Source organism: Mus musculus, chromosome 10 (assembly GCF_000001635.26).
Source record: "Mus musculus strain C57BL/6J chromosome 10, GRCm38.p6 C57BL/6J".
In the NCBI taxonomy this organism is placed as follows: domain Eukaryota; kingdom Metazoa; phylum Chordata; class Mammalia; order Rodentia; family Muridae; genus Mus; species Mus musculus.
Window position 1 is genome coordinate 114,800,337 of NC_000076.6, and position 26,313 is coordinate 114,826,649.

The 26,313-nt window shown below is 41.0% G+C and overlaps 1 protein-coding gene and 1 long non-coding RNA gene across 2 annotated transcripts in view; one reads left to right on the plus strand and one right to left on the minus strand.

Annotated features, from left to right (window-relative positions):
* The window catches only part of Trhde (TRH-degrading enzyme), a 403,483-nt gene extending 401,517 nt beyond the window's left edge, over positions 1-1,966 (minus strand). Inside the window, exon 1 of the mRNA NM_146241.3 lies at positions 183-1,966. Coding sequence (NP_666353.2) covers positions 183-1,087 — 905 coding nt within the window. The 5' untranslated portion in view covers positions 1,088-1,966. The remainder of the gene's footprint in view (positions 1-182) is intronic.
* On the plus strand, positions 1,390-16,495 carry Gm15723 (predicted gene 15723). Its single transcript, NR_155864.1, has 2 exons — positions 1,390-1,927; positions 16,434-16,495. It is a non-coding gene; the product is annotated as a predicted gene 15723 (long non-coding RNA).
* The last annotated feature ends 9,818 nt before the right edge of the window (positions 16,496-26,313 follow it).

The window sequence follows — 26,313 nt, forward strand, 5'->3', positions numbered from 1 at the left end:
CCAGGCATCAGAGAGACCCCTATGGTTCGAGAGGACCATCCCACCTCACCTTGGCTTCCTTCCCTAACCCCGGGCTCCTGGATATTAGAAGCCAACTGGGTCCCGGAGGTCACCGGCGCTCACTCAGCAGTGCGAGCCGCCTGGCGGGGTGGGGCAGCACAGGGCACCGCCTCCCTCCATACCTTCTCTCCCCGTGGATCACGTAGGAGCTGCGGAAGAAGCCCAAAAGCTCGTTCTCTATCAGGGCATTGTAGATAATCTTCAGATTGTAATGCCTCTGCGCGTCCAGGGTTCTGTTCAATACCACCACCAAGACCTGCGTTTGTGGGTAGAGGAAAAAGCCTGCAACCGGGACAGCCCCGAACGCCCTGTCTTCAGCTACTTGCACCTTCTCCACCGCCACTCGGGAGGCGTGCAGTACCACGTAGCGGGTGGCGTTCCGGCACGCGATCTCCACGTTGACCTCCCCAGAGAAGGTGAAGTTCTCCATGAAAGCGGTGAGCATCAAATTGTAGTGCAGCGGCTTGAGGTGGCCGGATAGGCGCAGCTGTGTCCAGGGCTGCCACTGCTCCCGCTCTTCCTCCGACGGCGGCTGGGCAGACGGGGTCCCCGGGGTGCCCACCTCGCCGCTCTCACGCTGAGAGGATTCCCCACCCGCGTGGTGGTTGCGCCGGGCAGAACCTGGAAAGCTGCTGTTGCTGTCGCGCTCGGGGAAACCCCCGAGGCCACCGTCGGTGCCAGGCATCGCCGCGCTCGCTCCACACTCGTCGAATCGCAAGCTGAGCAGGACGGCCAGCATGGTGACAGCCAGCAGTGCCACGATGGACACGGCAAAGGCCAGCACAAGCCTCTTGTGCACTGCGATGTGGCGCTCCGTGGTGCGGGGTCTCACTCCCACCGAGTCAGCCCACGGGTCCGAGAGCCCCCTGCCGCTTGCCCGGAGCGCGGCGTCGTCTTCTCCCATGGTGGCCGCAAAGGGTGAACTGCTCTTCTCTGCCCCCTCCTCCTCCTTCTTCTTCCTCTTCTTTTTCTTCTTCTTCTTTTTCTTCTCCTCCTCTTGCTCCCCCCTCTCGCCGTCCAGGGCCATCACACCGCCTCCTCCTCTTCCCCCGCCCCCTCCGACACCCCTAGCGGGCGGGCCACCCGGGCCACCTCCAGCGCAGTCATTGGAGACCGCACGCGGGCGGAGGGCGCGACGCCGGCTGGGACCCTAGGGAGGCCAGCTCAGATTCTCTCAAGACAGACTCTGGAGGCTAGTGACGACCGAGACGACCCCCATCAGCCCCGCCTCTCTCCAGACAACAGCTGCGGATAGCCGGGCAACCAGCTCTGGGACGCGCCCCAACTTGGGAAGCGTGTCGCTCGCCGGGTGCGCGCTACTCGTCGGGCCAGCACCGGGCGCCCGGGCACACGCCGCCCCCGCCCCTGTGCGCCTGCGGCTCGCCTGTCCTCCCGGGCGCCGCACTCTACCAGGGTGGCGGCGGCGGTTGCTCTCTCCTCGGCTCGGCCAAGAGGACAGAGAGCGCTGGGGAGAGCGACTGAGTCGGGGGACAAGTTAGGGCTTCACCAGCCCCCCGCACTCTGGCAGCGTTGTTCCGTCTTCTGGGTGGGATGTGCTCGCCAAAACAGTTGCGGCGGTGGCAGCGGCGGCAGCCCGGAAGGCGCTGGAGCCTTCCACCCCGCAGTGGAAGAGGAGAGGATGGACCAGAGGACCGAGGAAAGGACTGGAGTAAGCTAGCCGGAGGAAGTCCCACGGCCGCGGAGCATCCGTCCTGAAGAAGCCTTCTCCACCCTGGACACTTTAAGCAGTGGTGGCGGTAAAAGGCGTGAGGTTGCGGACTGGGCAGCAAGCCTCCCGCGTTCCGATGATGCTCTGCCCTCCAGAGAAGACAAGTGAAGAAGTGTCCGGTCGGGGTGTCCACTTCAGGTAGATGAAGGTCTGAGCCGCGTCCCCGGGGGAAGAACTGAAGTGCGTGCGTGTGTGCCAACGCGTGTGCATGTGTGTGCGCGTGTGTGCGCGCGTGTGCGTGTATGTGTGTGTGTACACGGGCTCCGGGTGTAGATTTTGCCAAGGGTACTCCAGCTGCATTCAGGGACTGAAACTCCCGGAGAAACGGGAAGCAGAGAGAGGGAGCAAGCGAGGAGGAAGGGAAGGCAGGAGGGAGGAGAGAGGTTTAGCGACAGAGGCAGGCACTGGGAGATTAGAGAGAGCTTTTCTCCGCTCTGTCACACCAGACACCCACAGCCACAGAGGGGGTTGCTGAGCTGCCTGCAAGAGTACATTGTAAATCTTCGGCGCAACAAGCCCCGCAGTCACCCCTCTTCCGACTCCTTAGCCCTACTGCGGATTCCCCAGAGGGACCACTGGAGCCTTGGGCTATTAGCATCAAGAGCAAAGGCAGAGCCTGCTGGGGAGGCAGTGTCAGATCACACATCAAGCTCGCCAGAGGATTTAGAGGACTGTATGTAAATTGAAATAAATTCTCCAAAGCCTGGCTGCATATATTACACCAGTGTAGTGAAGCTAGGTGTGCAGTCAGAAATAATGGCTAGCAATGAACTAGTAGAGTCCTCCTCCGTAAGTAAAGACTAAAGACAAGAGAAGGATTCCCCATAGAACGCATTTTATTCTGAGATTGGGGAAAGCATTACAACATGATGCCCACAATACAATATTCAGAAACGAATGGAAGGAAAACTGAGGGTGGAGGCCCCATGACTTTGGATATTAGTAGGACAGTGTATCAATCCATACTCACGTGACTTGTCAGCGTCTTACTTCACCTAGGCACAATTCTTCTTTGCAACTCCCCTGTATCATCATGAAAAGTGTTTAAACTTCATTAGAACAGTTATGAACCCCCAGTGTACGCTAACAGCAAGAATCATCAAAGCACAGGACATATATAGCCTGCTGGCCGCCTTTGGACTCTCAGGAGTTTGTTGGAGTTCTCTCCACTAGAGTAGAGGGGGTGTGCTATCGAAACTTCAAAATGTGCTGATAGAGTTGTAACTAAAACAATGCTTAGAAAGACAGCCGCCTCGAAGGCGACAAAGAGTTAATGACTGGCTCAGTCAATTTAAAAAAAAATGAAGAAATGTCTCTTTACATGTTTCTTTTGTTTGTTTAAATCCAGATTGCATTTAAGAAATCATCACCATCATTATTTTCCAGAGAGAGAGAGAGAGAGAGAGAGAGAGAGAGAGAGAGAGAGAGAGAAAGAGAGAGACTATTAGCTTTGGGGTAGTGAAAAATAGGCTTAAAATGATATTGTTAAAGCCTGGCCAATAAGAGGAGCTCAGTTACACAACATCAACTTTAAACTGGGAGTCTTGCTTGCAGAAGTTCTTTTCCCTTCATCCCTAGCTAGGGTACTTGCTCAATACCATGCTTTCTAAATGTCCACTTGCATCATCATAAATAAGGAAGATGGGTGCCAGGGTGGGTATTTTTAAGCATGTTGTATGTGGGCCGCCAGCAACAGACCAGGGGAAATGCCACATTCTGTCCCAGTTACTTTTTTCTGCTCTGTTTTGAACCATCTTTGTTCTTGCTTTTTTTTTTTTTTTTTTTTTTTTTTCATATGGGTCTGGCTATGTGCATTTTAGGAGCTGAGAGCTGAGGGGTTAGATTGTTTCCCCAAAGTTAGGAAATACGGTTTAGCAAGGCAAAAGAGCACCTGAGACTCCAAGAGTACACCATATTCTTTAGTACTTCAGGGCTCTGGTCTAGACATTCAGGAACCCTGGCCTAAGGGACACAGATAGCTAGCAGCTTCTAGAGTGAGTCCTGCGAGTCTAAGCACCCCCTGCCTAATGAAGAAACAACCTTCTTAGGGGGTCTCTGAGGCTTTCTGTCTCTAACGTGATGTTAGTCGTGCAGGCTACAAGGCCATTACTTTCCAAGAACTCATGAAGATTACTGTTAGGTAACTCTCAAAACCATTGCAATGAAAAGAAAAGAAAAGAAAAGAAAAGAAAAGAAAAGAAAAGAAAAGAAAGGAAAGGAAAGGAAAGGAAAGGAAAGGAAAGGAAAGGAAAGGAAAGGAAAGGAAAAGAAAAGAAAAGAAAAGAAAAGAAAGAAAAGAGGAAAAAAAAAGCAGATCACTTACTGATTAGAAATGTTTGTCCTGACTGATTAAATTAGCAAATGGATTGTTTTTGAGACACAAATGAAGCAAATTCAAGTTTATTAACATGAAGTGGGCACAACTTATTAGCTTATTGATTCCCGTTTTGTGTGGCTTTACCCAATAAACTGAGTATCAAAGATCAAGTAAGTAAATATGTGTTTCTCTCCTGTTAATATAAAGTGAATTTTTTCTCCTTTTGTGACGTCTGAAAGTGTAAAGAACCCGAGAAAGATGCATTGGTGGAATAAAGTTTTATATTATCTTCCAAGAAAATGTTCACCCTACTGCAAACCAAAACCAGCAGAGAACAGGCAAAGTTTCAGGTTGTGAACCTAAGAGGAATATTGAAGGAATTAACCACAAACACTTGGTTTAAAAGTTGTCATTAGCATTTAAGTCCCTTGATTAGAGAAAGGTTTGGCTACTGTGATGCTACAATCAGGCTGTGTTCTTCACAAGGGAGGCACCTTCTCAGTGTCTGACACTTAGCAAGAACCATTTATTTGTTGTGAGAAAGTCATGCTGGTTTTTTTTTTTCTTTAACTAATAAATGTCATTAAAATGTTGTCCATATTAGGTCTGGGGACTTGTAAAAGCGAATATAATCTGAATGTTTAAAAGTCATGAAGTCCACCAGAAGTTGATTTTAATCAAATCTACACTCCGATCCTGTCGATAATCAAAATGAACTGTCTTGCAGGGAGCGATGGTCTGTGCTCCTTGGTTGTTTAAACTTGCACTGCCTTTTGTCCCCACACTGATTTGCATGAACATGCACAACTTGAGTGCCCTTGCATACTCCATCTCTGAAAGTGTGATTAGCTTCTTCATGTCCAGAAACTGTGTGGCTCAGAAGAAAGAGCTACGTCCCCACTCAACCCTCCCAACCTTTTGTGATCCTATTCCACTTACTTAATCAACTCAGTTTCTTGATGTGTTAATATCAGAGGGCTCGAGGAAGTACCTTTCAGCCCTCGGGAGCTAATTTCCTCATTTTGCCAAGAGGTTTTTAATCTTCTCCATGAAAGACAAACAAAATTTGAGCTGGGGAGACAAGCTCAATCAGTAATGTGGCCTACTTTGCAAACACTAAGACCTAAGTTGGATCCCCAGGACCTATTTTAGCTGGGCATAGTAGCACATACTTGCAAATTACAATACTGAAGAAGCAGAGGTGAGGAAGTTCAGGGCCTGTCTGGCCATTCAGCCTGGCCTCTTACTTGGCAAGCTCTTGGGCAATGAGAAACATTCTCCAAAAAATAAAAATAAATAAATAAATAAATAAATAAATAAATAAAAAATAGGTGAATCGTGTTTGAAGAACAGTGCCTAAAGTAAACCTCTGGCCTCCACACACATGCACACACATGTTCACATGAACATGAACACACACATACATACACACACGAAAAAAATTCAACTTAAAAATTTAAGGAGGAAAATGACATTGTAAGAACTGTACTGGCTAATGCACAGGAGACTGTAAACCAAGCAAGCCGCTACACTGGTAGTCAAAAAGACTGGCGTGCTTAGGCCTGCAATCCTTTTCTGAAGACCACAGGCAGCTAAAAGACCCTTGCTGACAGTCCAAGGCAGAAATCTCTGCTCCCCAGCTGTAGTGGCGCCCCCATGTGGCAGCAGAAAAACAGCATCTTAAAATCCAAAATAGTGATAATTTGATGAAAATCTTCAACTCTGCAAATCCCTGTTACATCAAAGTTCTTGGTAATTCTCTATTCCACAATTTAAATTTTTCATAACATTTGACCTGAGTCTTTTATAAAGAGTTTCATCCAAAAAAAAAAAGGGTTGCCTTTTCTATTAGAATCTTCCTCCTGAACTTGAAGATAAAAGACAGAATATTTAAGGAAGTTTCTGTTTTCCAACTAAAATTGATACCTTGATTTAACTGTCGGCTGTCTGACTTCTAAGGCATCAGACTGGATGGAAGTGTTATGTGAATCTGAATATGTCTTTTTAAACTGCCTGAAAACTGCTGAAGTTGTTTTTTTTATAAACCGCCTAAAGTACCAATATATTAGCACAGATTGTAAGTCCTCAGGAAGTCATACAGTTGTGCTGAAGGGAAAACAGAGTAAGTCTCTGCACAAAATGAGCCTCTCTAGATGGCAAATTTAAGAAGAAGTATGGCTGTAATCTATGATAAAATTCCCAGTCCCGGCATTCAGTGTTACATGCAAAGCAGAGAGTACAAAGAATCCAAGAAAGTTCTATTTTTCTTTGGGGGTTTCTACTGCTAGGTTTAAACTCTTCAGTGTTCACTCTGGGCTTTTGGGTTTATGATCTCTATACGAATGTTCCATAAAAAAGCAAAGTATGTATCATGGAAATGTTTGTAGTTTATTCATGAAAGCGGCAAAGATAATATGTGCCAAAGTCTACGCACAGAATAGAAATTAACCCATTAACTTCCTAGAGACTTTTCCACTGAACTACTTAATTTGTACAGGAGCAGAAGAAATGGGATAGCAAATTTATAAAAACCTGTGGTCATCAAAAATATAAATTTCTCAGACACTTGCTTTTACATACATATGGGAGGGAAAGTAGTAGTGCTAATTATTATTATTAATTATTAATTAATACTTGCTTCTTGCCACTATTGTTTTAAGTGTTTTGTCCTAGCTCATGTGGTCATGAAAGCAGCCACCATATGGACAATGCTGCTGCTGCTGCTTCCATGAGGAAACTGAGGCTCAGACCAGCTAACATCTGAGGGCTGAGCCATTTAATTAGTAAATAGCACAGTTGGGATTCAAAACCAAGCAGTGTTTCTCCCCCACCTGAACGTTAAAGATTGTGGCATACTATTCCCTGTAAGGTAAGCCTAAGATAAACCACACAGCTGTGTAACTGATATCTGTTTCATAAAGTATGAGGTCAGTGTTAGCACCAATAGTTGAGACCCTTAGAATGGAACCAGTCCACCTGGGTCTGTAGCCCTGTCAGAGCAGACAGTTTCTACTCATGACTTATGTTAGCTGAGTGTTGGCTCAGCGAAATGAAATAGATAAAATAAAATACAATGGAACCCTGAGAAAAGTAATCATTTTTATGAAGTAATGAGGAAAATAGGAGGGGAAAGTACAGTATTATCCATCCTAGGGTGAGAACAACATGATTGGAAGAGTTGCCTAGAATTTGTTTTCATGCAAAACGAGCAGTTTATATCTTAGGAGTCTTGATATTTGAATGCATTATATTTCTAGATAGATAGATAGATAGATAGATAGATAGATAGATAGATATAGGTATATATAGATATAGATATATAGATATATAGATAGATATAGATATGTATACCAGCTCAAAATCATGTGGTTTAAATGATTTCTGACTTCTTTAAACTGCGAAGAGCATCTGCCTCAAAGACACGCTTCTATAGGTAATAATATAACATCACATAAAGATATAAAATATCCTGATTTATTTCTTTCATCTGTCTCTTCTATCCCACCCTTGCAGCTTTTACATAATTTAATCCCTCATCTTTCTTTTAATAAAACATCCTATTTATCTCTTTAAATATTTCTGTGATCATAGATTGACCTTTATGCACACACACACACACACACACACACACACACACACACACACACGAACATACGTGCATAAATTTAAAACACCATATCTTATAATGCTATAAATATCAAAAGCCCAGATACAGCAATCTACTAGAAAGTCTTTAAGGTTAAATATGCTATCTTTTTAAAATTTAATACTCTGAGCACTATACAAGATGGTGGAGGTTGGAGAGCGAGAACTAGAAATGGTTTATGACCAAACAATAGTAATGAAATCTGTGCCTGGGGGGGGGGAAAATAGACTAAAACTTCCCTCAGAATAACTACTTATACAGCATCAACCAGCTCTGACCCTGAAACCCTCAGCCCTAAATGGAATGTCTCCACCAAATCTCTCCTCTCAGAGCTCAGGGAATCCTGAGGAACAGGGGGCAGAAATATAGTGAGAGCCAGAGGGGATGGAAGACACAAGAAAACAAGGTCCCCTTAACCAACAGGATCAAAGCTCATAGGAACTCGCAGGGACTGAAGCAGTATGGACAGGTCCTGCATGGGTCAGCACCAGGTCCTCTGCGTGTATATCACTGCTTCTGGTTTAGTGTTCATGGAATTCCTGAGTTTGTGAATGACTAGACCTCTCATGCCTGCACTTATTCCTGGGTTCTTTCCCTTCTGGTTGTTTTGTCCAGTTCCAATGTGTTCATTTTTGTCTTATCTTATTGTATCATAGTTTATCTTATGATTTAAAAAGAAAAATGAGTAAACGAAAGAAAATGACAACCTCTGGAACTGAAAGGAACTTTCTGCTCCACAACAGTCCTGGAAAGACAACTACCCTGAAGAGAGAGAGACGTTTGGAGTTATTACCATATTACAATGTGGGTAGTGGCTTCATCAAATAGGATTCATTCCCTTAATAGAATAGAATGCAGAGTCGATTTAGTGAGTAGCTTTGCCGGGGATCTTCCTTTTTGTCACTTTTTTCTTTAGTGCCACCTTGTGGGTTAGACAGTAACATAATATTTACTAAAGAGGCTTCAGTTTGGAGTTTGGTCTCTGTCCATCCATCTATCTTTCTGCTGTATTAAACCTAGTATTAGAAAATACCACAGTGAAGCTATAACCACCCCCCCTTTTTTTCCTCTAAAAGAAACAACCACTTCACCAAAAGATACTTGCCACAATTCTGCAATCATCCATTCAGGACACCAGAACAATTTCTCAGAGATTGAAAATATTGGAGTCTATACACACACACACACACACACACACACACACACACACACACACACACACACAAAATCGAGGTTCATTTACAGGATAATCACCAAACTTATCTAGGATCGCATAAGTGGCAAGCTCTACCTGGTGATTTTTTTTCTTCCATAAGAAAAATAAAGTGTTTTTTCTTAACTCGGGATCATCATTTCGACAACGGTGGCCTGTGGGAATTGATTCCAGGGGATCTGAAATGCTGCTTAATCCTGTTTTCTCAAAGCTCCCATATCTGACTCAGTCAGTATGCCCTTACTTCTGGCAACAGATTGAATGCATTTGCATTGAGTTACCTTACTCAATTTCTTCTGAAATTATGCTGCTGCTATAAAGGGAATAAGGAAATGGGCAGGATAGTGTGCGGCAATGTCTTTTTTAATTGAGAAACACAGGGAATGTGTTAGGCAACCAAACACCCTCTATGTATTAGAGATGCTATAGTCATCTTTTATCTAGCCAGACAAACAGGAATGGTTCCACCTGAACACACTGCTTTTATAGGTAAGTGTGTACATGTGTCTGTGTGTGCGTGCACGTGTGTAGATGTGGTGTGGTAGGGAAACACATTTTGAAACTGCATTTATGAAGTCATTTCAGAACAAGAGTAAGTAGTATGCAATCCAGTCACCTTGACGTCTTGCAGAGGTAAATATTTGTGTTTGAACTCTCGCCCTATTTTAGAGTTGAAGGTTATAACGTATTGTTCAGGAAGTAATTGTTCCTGGATATGGCAACAAGGCCTTAGATTTGAACTATCACCTAAATATCATCTATGCTGCCATCATATATATAATAACAAGAATTTAAGTTATTTTTATAGAGTTGCTAAAATCTTATTACAGAACTAGGGCAGCCAACTTCTACCTGACATACTGCCAAACCTTCAGAATTTCACTCCTTGGTCATTTTTAACATGGAGGATGTACGTGTTTTACCTCTGTAAGTGATGTGTTGTTACTTCCAACTCAAGGAAGGGATTTTAATTGTTAATCTTTGAGTCTTTTGATATTTGAATCTCTCCCTGACTTTCTGACAGACTTCGTTTCCTTCCAATTTGGTTCAAAGACAAAGCAAAGGATTCCTTGGGATGGCAACAATGGATCTGCCATCCTCCTTTTAACTCTAAAAATCCACCACTCAACAGGTTCTTTTGCTCGGAGTTTCACCTAAACAAATATATCAGCAAAGGATACTCTCTTGCCTGAGGACCATATGTTTTCAATCTTTCTCTTGTGCTTCAATTTCAGCCTTAATAATGAAAGTATGTCTTCTCTCACTGTAAACTGGGTGAGCTTCTGAATAGTCTTCTCTAGAAAATTCCTTGCTCCTGTGCACAGTTGGAGGAATAAAAGCCACAGTGGATACAAATAAGAAATACCTCAACTTAGTGCAGTGCCTAACTCCAATAACAAATTTCATCTTTGTACTTTTATAACATTCTTATTATACATGAGGCCTTTAAAATAAAATTCCAAGAAGCAAATCCGCATCCTATCTTACTCCGTTACTGATTTCAAATTAAGCAGATCCAAATTAATTGGGTTACATTAGATAGCAACAGCCTTTTCCTTTAATGTCAAAAAGCTTATACGATTGCCTTCCAGTTTTCTTAAAAATGAGACCCCATCAGATATTTTTCTTGACATTTCTTGTGGGTTTCATTTTCAGTTTCTAAGGATCATTTGTTCCTTTAATCCTCCAATGTGGGGAAGTAATGAATATTGATTCATAATAGAAGTACTAACACTCAACTAGGTAAACTCAGTAAGGGATGGCTGTTCATGTTCCATTTTGTCTTCTAGACAGAAAATCAAACCCATTTAAAGCAAATGATGTGTTTTATGTCAATGTATGTCTGTAGGTTCACATGAATGCTGACAACCACTTCCTAGGATCATCAGGTCACCTATGGGATGTATGTGTCTCATTTATCTGTACCTATCTATGAAGATACAGACTCAAGGAGATAAGAGTGGAGACGTGGGCTTCCTATGTTTTATGTAAGGGCTTTATCAGTCTCTGTCTACCCTGAACTGTAATTAAATGCACTAGCCGTTCCTTGTGCCACCCTCTCATTCCCAGAGCTTGCCAGGATGGCCAAGCTGATAATAATTATCCAAATAGATAGCTCTAATACTGCAATTATAGGATCATTTCTTTATTTTGGTGAGATTTACCTATAGTAGCTCCCTGTTTAATGTTCAATGTTCTGTAGCAATTCTCTTTTTAAATGTTCGGTGCAGGAGCTAGGCCTTGCAGGATGTACAAATAATCAAGTCTTAGCAATATTATAAAACATAATCCACATTATGGATTGAGCAGAATGAGCCCTCAGATCTGATTGCCTACGGCTCAGACGTTAATGCTGCCGAGACACCTTGTATATATACTAAGCTAGGTGGATGGAATTACATTAAAACAGGAGAATGAGTTGTGCTCTGGACCCCAGTCACACTTCATCAGTCTTTGCCTGCTTTGCCTGCCTGCAATAAAGGAGCATCGGCTTTCCAGAGTTTCTCCTTCCTTCTGTGTCCACAATTCCAAGGTGGATCAAGCCTGAGTGTCCAGGTATGAACTACTTCATTCAGTTTTTCCAGAAATGTAGGATTCATTGCTTTTTCAGGGGTCCAAGTTAAAGGGATACACAATACCCAAGCCTAAGGAAATGAAGTTTTTAAAAAATAGTAATTCCAACGGTGGCACCATGAAAAGGTACATTGGCATTTCTGAAGTACAGGTAGTGAGCTCCAAAATCAAACTCTGCTCTGTGTTAGCCACATGGTTCTCAATGATATTCCAGAGCACCAGTGAACGCAATATATAGATCATCAGGAGAGCTTACTGCTCTCCTACAAGCCATTGGCCAAGAACTGTAGAGGGCTGAAAGTATGTCAATAGCTATGAGAGTTTATGAAACAGGACCTGCCCTAATTATTAGTTCACAAATAATAAAGTATCTAAATATTAAGAGAAAGCAACAATTACCCCAAAGCCAACACACTACAGAGTGTAAATATTACAGGTTTCTTTGCTTATCTCTTTCCTTTTACAAACAATTACTGAAAACTTTTTTCATGTTTTAACATGTTTTTCTTTACATATGTATTATATATATATGCAAAACATTTTTCTTTTTTATTGATTTTTTTCATGTCAAATGTTCTCCCCTTTCTGAGTTTCCCCTCCACCAATCCCCTATTCCCTCCTCCCTCCCCTGCCTCTATGAGGGTGCGCACCCACCCACCCACCTACTGCTGCCTAGTAGCCTATGGTTTCCCTACCAAAGACCAAGGGGCTCCCCATCCAAGTGATGCCAGATAAGGCAATCCTCTGCTACATATCCAGCTGGAGCCATGGATACACACTGTGTATTCTTTGGTCTGTGTTTTAGTACTTGGGAGCTCTGGCGGGGGGAAGGGTCTGGTTGGTTGATATTGTTGTTCTTCCTATGGAGTTGTAAACCCCTTTACCTCCTGTAGCTCTTGCCCTCACTTCTCTATTGGAGTCCCCATGCTCAGTCAGATGGCTGTGTACATCTGCATCTGTATTGGTCCAGCTCTGGAAGAGCCTCTTAGGGGACAGCTATACCAGGCTCCTGTCAGTAAGCACTTCTTGGCCTCAGCAATAGTGTCTAAGTTTGGTGTCAGCAGATGGGATGGGTCCCTAGGTGGGGCAGTCTCTAGATGGCCTTCCCTTCAGCATCTGCTCCGCTCTTTGTCCCTGCATTTCCCTTCCACGGGAAGAATTCTTACATTCCAAATGTTGCCCCTCTCCTGGTCTCCCCTCTCAAAGTTCTTCACCTCATCTCTCCTCCTCTTTGATTCTGAGAGGGCGCCTCCCCATTCATCCATCCACTCACCCTCACCTCATGTCCACCAGCATCCCCCTTCCTTGGGGCATTAAGTTTCTAAGGATTAAACACATCCTCTCCCACTGAGGTCAGACAATCAATCCCGTGCTACATATGTGTGAAGGGGGCCACAGAAGAGCCCATATATGCTCTTTGGTTGGTGGTTTAGTCTGTGAGAGCTCTGAGGGGTCCAGGTTAGTTGACAGTGTTGGTCTTCCTATGGGGTTGCAATCCCTTCCAGCAACTTCGGTCCTTCCCCTAACTCTTCCATAGGGCATAGGGTTCCCTTTGCTTGAGATGTATGTATGTATGTATGTATGTATGTATGTATGTATCTGACTACGTGAGGTTCAGACAATCCTCCATGATTCTAGAGAATTATCAGTCATCCCACAACAGCTCCAAATGTCTACAGTTAATAAGCACTAAGCAGATCAACAAACGAATGGCACTTGCTGCTTTCCATGCCCTTAGGCTCCAGTACTGTGCCAGCAATACCTAGAAAAGTCTCATGAGAGAAAACACTCCAGCTTCCTCTCAGAAAGTTTAGTGTCCACTTCCTGTTAGTTACTTAGCAACCAAAAGAGAGGAGGGGAAATGATGAAAAACACCCCAGGTAAACATAATTTTTATCTAAATATTTCCTAAATGGTCCCTCTCAAATATGTGAGACATTATTGGAAAGGGGCTTTAAAAATCACATTTAGAAACGTCTTTCCAATTCAGTAAACTGGTATAAACCTTATAGAATGTAATTCAACATGAGCTATCAAAAATGACAAATCTAGACTGAGACTTCAGAGTCAGTCTGGACTATCACTCTTGACGTGGCTCTTGTGTTTCCATTGAAAGCTTCTTCAGGACAAGAGCATCCAACAACACAAGAAGCCAGTCTGGATTATATGTTTAGCCCTCTATATACGTAAGCCCTCAAGGACAGATTCAACCTTGGTGGCTCAAAACAATTCAAGGGAAAAATGCATCTGTCTGTATTGAATATATATAGGCTTTTTCCTGTCATTATTCTCTATAAAATACAGTGTTAAAAAACTGTTTATCTAGGGACATATCACATTAAATATTGTAAGTAATCTTCAGATGGTTTCAAATATGTGAAGGATATTCATAGGTTGTATGCAAATGTTGCATTTTTATATAAGCATATTATATTTTGAGCATTTTATATTAAGAATTCTTGAGTCAACATATGTGCACACAGTGTATAACATTGGTCCTAGAATTGAAAGCATCCCCCATAGAAACAGAGAGATGTCTGTATCAAGTCTTTCCTCGGTATATGTTGAATGGATTAACATTCCATTCAATGTGCTTGGCTTTGACTTTTTCTTCTCTAATCTAAGTCTCATGTCTTCCTACTGGCCCAGCACATTTGGGGTCTATGTGCTTTGTAGGCATGCTCTTGGCTCCTGATAATTGCTAGCAAAACATTTCTTTTTTATTTGTCAAAAACCAGACTCTACTTTTTGGGTCTAAGCTTAAAAACATTGTGCCACAGTGTTAATTGAAAGCATTTATTTGTCTTTTTTTAAAGATATGAACAAATAAAAAGTATACCATTTTCCCTTGAATAAACCAATAGGCTAAGAATTATTATCTGATCCTTTCATTTTCAGTTCTGGAAACCAAAATAATTATTTTTCAGCAATGGGGGATAATTTGACTATATGTTGAGACAATTTAAATCATTCCCTAGAGACATACTTCACAGAATGTTGGATTCTGATGTACACGTGTAAAAGGAGCAGCACATATGCTCAAATCTGCCCTAAAATATGCTAGCAGGCTCACAAAATGCAGAAAATCACAAATTTGTGTATTCCTTTTCACATGTCAGTGTGTATACACAGGCAGGTATAAAGTGGCTACAGAAAAGATAATATTTTCTGTATTCCAAGCTGAAGTTGAATAAATAAAATCCTCACTCAATGTGACTTAAATCCTTCCCATGTCTGTGTCTATATGAAGCCTACACAGCAAGTCAGTATGCACAGTTCAATTTTAAAATGATGGACACCCCTTCCTTATTCTCCATAAGACAAGGCTGATGGACAGAAGGCTCCCAAGCAAGTTAGAAGCTCTGCACAATGACGACTGATATGTGTGGGGACCCAGTACTTTGTACTGGAAAAGGTTCAAATATGGAAAGGTGTGGGCTCATATGAACCCTGTATAATTGAAAGAATAAGTGTAAAACTATTGATAGAAATATGATAAACAGAGAGATGATAGAGCATAGACATGTGATTGATATATAAATAGTAAATAAACATATGATAGATGGCTTATATATAGAAAATAGATGAGAAGTAGATAGATAGATAGATAGATAGATAGATAGATAGATAGATAGATAGATAGATAGATAAATAGATAGATACCTGGGAGATAGAGATTGATAATAGGTATGTAGATAGATAATAAGTAGATAGATAGATAGATAGATAGATAGATAGATAGATAGATAATAAGTAGGTAGATAGATAGATAATAAGTAGATAGATAGATAGATAGATAGATAGATACATAGATACATAGATAGATACATAGATAGATACATAGATAGATACATAGATAGATACATAGATAGATAGATACCTGGGAGATAGAGATTGATAATAGGTATGTAGATAGATAGATAGATAGATAGATAGATAGATAGATAGATAATAAGTAGATAGATAGATAGATAGATAGATAGATAGATAGATAGATAGATAGATAGAGATAGATAGATAATAAGTAAATAGATAGATAGATAGATAGATAGATAGATAGATAGATAATAAGTAGATAGATAGATAATAAGTAGATAGATAGATAGATAGATAGATAGATACATACATACATACATACATACATACATACATACATACATACATACCTGGGAGATAGAGATAGATAATAGGTATGTAGATAGATAGATAGGTAGATAGATAGATAGACAGACAGACAGACAGACAGACAGACAGACAGACAGACAGATAGATAATAGGCAGACAGATGATAGGTGACTGATAAGAGATAAGAGATTGATAGATAATAAATCAATCGATAGATGATAGATGGATGGATAATATTTGTTCAAAAATAGATAAATAGCTAAATGACAGATAGATGATAGATTGATTGTTAATAGGTAAAGAAATCATTAATAGATAGATGACAAATAGAACTCACTTACTAAGATTCAACTTAATTTTTTCAACTTTATAGAGCTACCAAAGCAATGCACATTGGACAGAAATTGCAGGTAAAAGACCACATAGGCTGAAATTAGCAATGATAGCATTAACTGTGGACAGTAAGAGGGACGAATTATGTGGTGCCAATCAATCAATCACGTGGTGGAGTAGGTCTGGGAGGAGTGGAGAAGGGAGAATGTGACTGAAACACTTTGCACAAAATTCTCAAAAAATAAAACACACATGGGGGGAAGATGATCTGCTCTCCTATCCTATGGGCATTGGGCCGCTATGCATCCTTGTCCTTTGATGTAGCCCATGTGCCCAATTTCAACAGAATGTAAACACTGCAGTTTGAGATTATATACAGCCAACTCTTTCACTCTTACTTATATTTCCTTTCTTTCTCTCCTTCCACACCTTTCAGGGAGCACCATCTCCCCTTCCATAAGAACGTACTCAAAACATGAACGGTCTTCCCATACTCTGCTCATCGCCACGACAGATAATTAAAGCATCACTTGCTGAGACAGAGGAAGGAGGAAGAGTTCCCTGCCTACCACCCTTCCTCATCCATTCAGCCATCTCCTCAGTCCCGTTCATCTTGAACACTCTTGGCCTCCATTTTTCTGGACTAAACGTTTAAACTGCTCTTGAACTGAAGGTACTAAGGAGCCTCCAGCAGTTGTTCTCTTCTTGGTCTCAAGATTTAAATTCCCTCACTTGAAGCAAGAAAAGGAGGGAAGTCAGGAGGTGAGCATCTCACTTTGAAAATGTTTCTGTCTTCTGGACTGTCTTCCTCTACATGGAGTAGAGGAGTAGGAACAGTCTGCCATACTTGCCTCAGGGGTGTGCGACATTGTTAAAGGCCAAGAAGCTTCAGGAGATGTAAACTCAGATGACCTTCACTACAATGAGACCAGCCACCTTTCCCCAGCAATGACAGGTGACAGAGAAAGAGCTCAACAGCCAAAGATTATCTTACATCCTAAGCAACAATCCTGATGGGCACGTCTAAGAAACAATGGCCCTGCCTTGGATTTGAAGATGTAGTTTACTTCTTTTGCTTAGACGTGGCTTTTTGAAACTCGGTAAACATACTGCTAAATAGTCTTTGATTTTTCCCTCAGTATCACTCCACTAGAATGGTGATGATGACAAGGGCAATTGTGACAGTAACAAAGATAATGGTCAAAAAATGTACAGGGTCCTGAACAACACTCTTCTCAATGATACCTTGGTCAAGGAAGGAATAAAGAAAGAAATTAAAGACTTTTTAGAGTTTAATGAAAATGAAGCCACAACGTACCCAAACCTTTGGGACACAATGAAAGCATTTCTAAGAGGGAAACTCATAGCTCTGAGTACCTCCAAGAAGAAACGGGAGAGAGCACATACTAGCAGCTTGACAACACATCTAAAAGCTCTAGAAAAAAAGGAAGCAAATTCACCCAAGAGGAGTAGACGGCAGGAAATAATCAAACTCAGGGGTGAAATTAACCAAGTGGAAACAAGAAGAACTATTCAAAGAATTAACCAAACGAGGAGTTGGTTCTTTGAGAAAATCAACAAGATAGATAAACCCTTAGCTAGACTCACTAGAGGGCAAAGGGACAAAATCCTAATCAACAAAATCAGAAATGAAAAGGGAGACATAACAACAGATCCTGAAGAAATCCAAAACACCATCAGATCCTTCTACAAAAGCTTATACTCAACAAAACTGGAAAACCTGGATGAAATGGACAAATTTCTGGACAGATACCAGGTACCAAAGTTGAATCAGGATCAAGTTGACCTTCTAAACAGTCCCATATCCCCTAAAGAAATAGAAGCAGTTATTAATAGTCTCCCAACCAAAAAAAGCCCAGGACCAGATGGGTTTAGTGCAGAGTTCTATCAGACCTTCAAAGAAGATCTAATTCCAGTTCTGCACAAACTATTTCACAAGATAGAAGTAGAAGGTACTCTACCCAACTCATTTTATGAAGCCACTATTACTCTGATACCTAAACCACAGAAAGATCCAACAAAGATAGAGAACTTCAGACCAATTTCTCTTATGAATATCGATGCAAAAATCCTTAATAAAATTCTCGCTAACCGAATCCAAGAACACATTAAAGAAATCATCCATCCTGACCAAGTAGGTTTTATTCCAGGGATGCAGGGATGGTTTAATATACGAAAATCCATCAATGTAATCCATTATATAAACAAACTCAAAGACAAAAACCACATGATCATCTCGTTAGATGCAGAAAAAGCATTTGACAAGATCCAACACCCATTCATGATAAAAGTTTTGGAAAGATCAGGAATTCAAGGCCCATACCTAAACATAATAAAAGCAATCTACAGCAAACCAGTAGCCAACATCAAAGTAAATGGAGAGAAGCTGGAAGCAATCCCACTAAAATCAGGGACTAGACAAGGCTGCCCACTTTCTCCCTACCTTTTCAACATAGTACTTGAAGTATTAGCCAGAGCAATTCGACAACAAAAGGAGATCAAGGGGATACAAATTGGAAAAGAGGAAGTCAAAATATCACTTTTTGCAGATGATATGATAGTATATATAAGTGACCCTAAAAATTCCACCAGAGAACTCCTAAACCTGATAAACAGCTTTGGTGAAGTAGCTGGATATAAAATTAACTCAAACAAGTCAATGGCCTTTCTCTACACAAAGAATAAACAGGCTGAGAAAGAAATTAGGGAAACAACACCGTTCTCAATAGTCACAAATAATATAAAATATCTCGGCGTGACTCTAACTAAGGAAGTAAAAGATCTGTATGATAAAAATTTCAAGTCTCTGAAGAAAGAAATTAAAGAAGATCTCAGAAGATGGAAAGATCTCCCATGCTCATGGATTGGCAGGATCAACATTGTAAAAATGGCTATCTTGCCAAAAGCAATCTACAGATTCAATGCAATCCCCATCAAAATTCCAACTCAATTCTTCAACGAATTAGAAGGAGCAATTTGCAAATTCATCTGGAATAACAAAAAACCTAGGATAGCAAAAACTCTTCTCAAGGATAAAAGAACCTCTGGTGGAATCACCATGCCTGACCTAAAGCTTTACTACAGGGCAATTGTGATAAAAACTGCATGGTACTGGTATAGAGACAGACAAGTAGACCAATGGAATAGAATTGAAGACCCAGAAATGAACCCACACACCTATGGTCACTTGATCTTCGACAAGGGAGCTAAAACCATCCAGTGGAAGAAAGACAGCATTTTCAACAATTGGTGCTGGCACAACTGGTTGTTATCATGTAGAAGAATGCGAATCGATCCATACTTATCTCCTTGTACTAAGGTCAAATCTAAGTGGATCAAGGAACTTCACATAAAACCAGAGACACTGAAACTTATAGAGGAGAAAGTGGGGAAAAGCCTTGAAGATATGGGTACAGGGGAAAGATTCCTGAACAGAACAGCAATGGCTTGCTCTGTAAGATCGAGAATTGACAAATGGGACCTAATGAAACTCCAAAGTTTCTGCAAGGCAAAAGACACCGTCAATAGGACAAAAAGACCACCAACAGATTGGGAAAGGATCTTTACCTATCCTAAATCAGATAGGGGACTAATATCCAACATATATAAAGAACTCAAGAAGGTGGACTTCAGAAAATCAAATCACCCCATTAAAAAATGGGGCTCAGAACTGAACAAAGAATTCTCACCTGAGGAATACCGAATGGCAGAGAAGCACCTGAAAAAATGCTCAACATCCTTAATCATCAGGGAAATGCAAATCAAAACAACCCTGAGATTCCACCTCACACCAGTCAGAATGGCTAAGATCAAAAATTCAGGTGACAGCAGATGCTGGCGAGGATGTGGAGAAAGAGGAACACTCCTCCATTGTTGGTGGGATTGCAGGCTTGTACAACCACTCTGGAGATCAGTCTGGCGGTTCCTCAGAAAACTGGATATAGTACTACCGGAGGATCCAGCAATACCTCTCCTGGGCATATATCCAGAAGATGCCCCAACTGGTAAGAAGGACACATGCTCCACTATGTTCATAGCAGCCTTATTTATAATAGCCAGAAGCTGGAAGGAACCCAGATGCCCCTCAACAGAGGAATGGATACAGAAGATGTGGTACATCTACACAATGGAGTACTACTCAGCTATTAAAAAGAATGAATTTATGAAATTCCTGGCCAAATGGATGGACCTGGAGGGCATCATCCTGAGTGAGGTAACACATTCACAAAGGAACTCACACAATATGTACTCACTGATAAGTGGATATTAGCCCAAAACCTAAGATACCCAAGATATAAGATACAATTTCCTAAACACATGAAACTCAAGAAAAATGAAGACTGAAGTGTGAACACTATGCCCCTCCTTAGAAGTGGGAGCAAAACACCCTTGGAAGGAGTTACAGAGACAAAGTTTGGAGTTGAGATAAAAGGATGGACCATGTAGACACTACCATATCCGGGGATCCATCCCATAATCAGCTTCCAAATGCGGACACCATTGCATACACTAGCAAGATTATGCTGAAAGGACCCTGATATAGCTGTCTCTTGTCAGAGTATGCCTGGGCCTAGCAAACATAGAAGTGGATGCTCACAGTCGGCTATTGGATGGATCACATGGCCCCCAATGAAGGAGCTAGAGAAAGTACCAAAGAAGCTAAAGGGATCTGCAACCCTATAGGTGGAACAACATTATGAACTAACCAGTACCCCGGAGCTCTTGACTCTAGCTGCATATGCATCAAAAGATGGCCTAGTCGGCCATCACTGGAAAGAGAGGCCCATTGGACACGCAAACTTTATATGCCCCAGTACAGGGGAACGCCAGGGCCATAAAAGGGGAGTGGGTGGGTAGGGGAGAAGGGGTGGGTGGCTATGGGGGACTTTTGGTATAGCATTGCAAATGTAAATGAGCGAAATACCTAATAAAAAATGGAAAAAAAAAAAAAAAAAAAAAAAAAAAAAAAATGTACAGGGTGCAACAAGGCAATATTATATGCACCTTTAAGAGAACCACTGTTGATATTGCCATTTCCTCCAAGACGGGCATGTTTAAGAATGAATCACTGCAGCCTATCTGTATATCACAGTTACTGATCATTTCCTATGGTGCCATATTCAAGCACAGTTTGGTTCATACAAGGAAGCGGCTATGAGTAATTCATGTCTCTTTCCAGATGAGGACACCCCAAGTGTTCTCTCCCAGAGTCTGCTCTAAACCTTTCAACAGACCCGTTTCCCCAGAAAGGAGCTGGGATGTGTTTCCCAACTCACATGATCTCTTTCCAGTGTATCAATGCAAGTATTCGAATGCAAGGTTTCTTCCCTTAAATGTGTACTAAAATTGTCACCTTAGCTTTTTATGCATTTACTCATACATGTGTTTATCAAATATTCACTAAGCAACAGTTGGTACAAGGTACTGCTGTTGGCATAGTAAACAAAACATTCAAGTTCCTGACCTGTGGGAATTATAAGTCAAATAGTACCAATAACAAATGTACATAAAGAATTCAGATCTAGGCAATGCGGAGCCAAGGAACAGAGGTTACAATATTAAGCATAACAATTGGGTAACGGTAAGTGTCACATTTGAATAAATAACTTCATAAAATGACGTACGTAGAGACTATTGAGGGAGAGAAGGGAGCAACAGCACTGAGATAACCAGGGGAAAGCTGTCTGAAAAACAGAAGTAGAACTCTGTAGCTGGAGTAGAGCAAGTTAGTGTAGTAAAGTGATAGGTAGCTAAATTGGTGGTGGTCATTTTGTGGCCTCTTTATAGGCTATTCTGAACCCTTTTATTTTTATACAGGATGGAAGAAAGCCATTGAAACATTTTAGCCTGTGGACTGTGATAATACATCCTGAGTTTCAGAAAAGGCCTTATGATGGTCTTGATGAGGATTCATTTGAAGATAAAACCTAGAAAGGCAGTAGGTAGTGGAGGGACAGGGAGATGATGCAATGGGTAAAAGAGCCCACCACCAAAGCTGATGACCTCAGTTCAGTTCCCAGGCAGCCACATAGTAGGACAGTACCAACTCTTGCAAGTTGTCTTCTTGTCTACAGGTGCCACGGCACACATCGTCTCCACCTCAGATGCTGCGCAAATGCAATCGAAAAGGGAAAGAAGAGTTTGGAGATTAATTAAAATAATTCATACAAGATATTTTTGAAGGGAAATAGTATCCCAGGGAGGTGGGGGTGCTGAGAACTGATCTCATTTGGCCGAAGGATTAAACATGGGTAGGTGAAAGAAGTCTCTGGATTAAGACCAGGATGTTTGCACTGAGTAGCTAAAAGGATGAACTCACATTCTTTGTGGCTTATCTCTTCAGATAACTGTGCGCCCGTGGCTCTTCTCTCTTTTCTTGACAGTGGAACTTTTCTTTCTTTTCGAATTTGATCAATTTATTGTTCATTTCCTTTAAAGGTTCATTGCACATACTTACCATACATGCCTCTATGTCATATAAAGATATTTTCACAGCAGTATATATGGTATGGTGAGCATATTTCTATAATTTCTATTTATTTTATTATTAATTTATTATTTTTTTTGTTTGTTTACATCCCAAATGCCACCCCCTCTTCTGTTCTCCCCAATCAACACCCTCCCCTTCTCCTCTAGGAGGGTAGGTCCTCCTGGGTATATGCACAGGTTTTCTTTCCTGGAATTCATTTATTATTTTGTGAATATAATTTTTAAATTTTCTTTTAGGATTTATTTATTTTGTGTAGGAGTGTTCTATCAGCATGTACACCTGCATGCCAAAAGAGGGTACCAGATCCCATTACAGATGCTTGTGAACCACCATGAGGTGGCTGGGAATTGAACTCAGGACCTCTGAAAGAGCATCCAGGGCTCTTAAACACTGATCCATCTCTCCAGCCCCGTGAATATAAATTTTTAAGATCTCAAAGGCTGGAGAGATGTCTCATCACTTAAGAGAACTGACTGCTTTTGCAGACCACCTGGGTTTAATTCCCACCATTCACATGGTAGCTCAAGACCAATGCCAGAGGATCCGATATTTGATGCCCTCTTCTGGCCTCCATGAACACCAGGCATACATGTGGTGCACAGATACACATGCAGACAAAACATATATAAAAATATTTATTTTTTTAAAGTTCAGTTCAAAATGATCAACATAATGTTCTTTGATCTATTAATGTGTAGATGAACTATTGAGCATTTTCCTGTGGTACTTAATGGAAATGTAATACCTTGCTTTGGGAGCAGCTGCATGAAGAGCCTCTTTGACCCATTTCCTGCTATGGAATGTAACATCTCATGATGGGCTGCTAGAGAGTATAACATCTCATGATGGGCTGCTAGAGAATGCAGCATCTCCTGATGGGAGGATCTTCGAAGATGGCCTGGAGTACATTCCTGTCTCTTAAGGAAACAAGATGTCCTTCCAAGTACCACCCAGCGAACCACATTGCCTGTAGGTTTGTCACAGCATGAGTTGCCTTCCAGGGTCTTTCAACTGTGACACAAGCAACACATGTGACTGAGATTTCATCAGATCTCTGACACTCCCCTGAGCTTTGCAACCAGATACAATGATCCCAAACCTCTCTTGTTCTTTGCTGCCTATCTGTGAGTATTAAACTCAATTTCTATAACATATGAGTATCATTTGTCTCTCGGGATTCAAGCCCTGGTAATTCTTCATCCTAGAATAGGTATGAAGTTATAGGCACCAGATCTAAAGCATGGGTCTTGGTCTGAAGTCAGACAATTAATCCATAGGAACCAGAAGGAGTGTCGTTAAGTGAGAACTTATGCTAGTAGATGGTTGTTAACACTTGTGGAATATTGCCTGTACTTTGTCGGTGAACTAAGAAGCAAGTCCATCAACTGAGTAAACTTCGGGGCAAACTTTGAATATTTGAGGGAAAGGGGGAAATACATTATAATGCTATAATTAGATGAATAAAAAGAAATAAAATATGAAAAAATAGACCTTAAGATCATTAAGCCTAAGTGTCCATACAACATTAAGGGCTCTGAATTAATTTTCCTCTGGTACCACCATCTGCCAAGAGACTGTAGGCCTAGAGGAGTTAGAGTTGCATTTAATGGGATTGAAGTGACTGTGACAGTGGAAGAACAGCAAAGGAGGATCAATGCATAGATGGACAAAAAATGATAGATAGAAAAAATGAGGATAGGAAAGATTGGAAGATAGACAATGAGTGGGAGAACAGTCTTCCTGAGGGAAGAGAATGCCAAGTAGTGATCCAGTACCAAATGGTCAACCCTGGAAACCCACACACAAGCAACATTACATAGACTGAGCAGGTTGGCTCCCACTACATATGTAGCAGAGGATGGCCTTATCCGGCATCAATGGGAGGGGAGGCCTTTAGTCCTGTGGAGGCTTGATGCCCCAGTGTAGGGGGACGCTAAAGGGGCGAGGCAGGAGTGGGTAGGTGGGTGGGGGAGCACCCACTTAGAAATGAAGAGGAGGGAGGATGAGATGGGGATTTGCAGAAGGGATGCTGGGAAGGGAGGCAGCATTTGAAATATAAATAAATAAATAAATAAATAACAGATAAATAAATAAATAAATAAATAAATAAATAAATAAATAAATAAATAAATAAAGTGTCTCTTAAAAAAAGAGGTCATTAATTTGAAAGAGAGCAAAGAGAGGTATATGTGAAATCTTGGAGGGAGGACAAAAGGGAAAGTAATTTAATTATATTATAATCTCAAAAAACAAACAGACAGCGAAAATAAAGAGTAACAAGTAGATTATGTATCCTAGTAAAGTTAATGACGTATCATTGGTTATTGTTAGATTTAGAATGAGGTCACTACACTCAAAGTGCAGTGAGCTCTAAAATGTCGTGGCTTTTGTATTTCCATCAACAACAGTCTCTTCTTTGTTCCATAACTCAAGCGAACATGCAATATTTTCTGTGCTAGCCTTTATTTATGACTCATATTTGATACTACTGACTACCACTATGCCTTACTGTGCACTGGAGAATTACTGCAATATTATAAGCCCACTCCTTTAAACCTTATGCTTTAAAATCCTCTATAACTGACCCTTGTCTTTCCACTCAGACTCCCTCCATTTTCATAGCAAAGTTTATTATCATAGGCCCCCAGTTTATGGACTGAAGTGGGAGAACTCTCAGGCTAAGGAAAACGGACATATCCATTAATAAACACAGGACACTTAATGAAATTTAATACTCGTGCATAATTAAGCTTCCCTGAGAGTTAGTAACATACAACAACTATCTAAATTTTACAAATGGTTCTCATAAAACTCCTAATAGCATTAATCATTTACAGCAAGGATGCCACTCCGGCAGGAGTTGCTGATTGCAGGAGAGAACTTGCATTCATGAGAAAAGTGTTCTCCACTATGGATTTCTATACAGCTAAAACTGCTCTTTTACAAAGGCCATTGTATAAAAGATTACAACTATCATTCTTTTTTTTAAATGTCCTTTATTTTTATTTATTCTTTAGTAATTGCATACATTTATACAGAGAATGCTTTTACACTAACCATTTAATAAATATACATAAGTTATAGAACTAGTGTTCTAGTTTTCAATATTGCATGATTTAGAAAATAAAGATATGTTGCAGGTACTTAACATTTTGTTTTTCGGATAATGCTAGTGGCAAATTGAGAATAATTTACCCTAAGTTAGAGAATAATAAAAGACTCAGTTTCCCCCTCCTACTTTTCAATATAGTGCTCAAAGTTCTAACTACTGAAATAAGGCAAGGAAAACATGTGTTTGTGTGTGTGTGTGTGTGTGTGTGTGTGTGTGTGTGGTGATTGAGAGGAAGAGATAAAACTGTTCCTATTTTTAAGTGACACGATTATATTTAGAGAATCTCACAGATTCTGAACATATAAAACGCAAAAAAGAGATTTGAATATGGTCACAGAATACAAGATAAGTACAAAATAATCAGTCTCATAGATGATAGGTAAATAGGTATGTAGATAGATAGATAGATAGATAGATAGATAGATAGATAGATAGATAGATAGATAGATAGATAGATAGATGGATGGATGGATGGATGGATGGATGGATGGATGGATGGATGGATGGATGGATGAATGGATACATACATACATACATACATATATACATTGATACATACATACATACATACATAGATGCATAGACAAATGCATAGATAGATAGATAGATAGATAGATAGATAGATAGATAGATAGATAGATAGATAGATGATAGATGATAGATAGATAGATAGATAGATAGATAGATAGATAG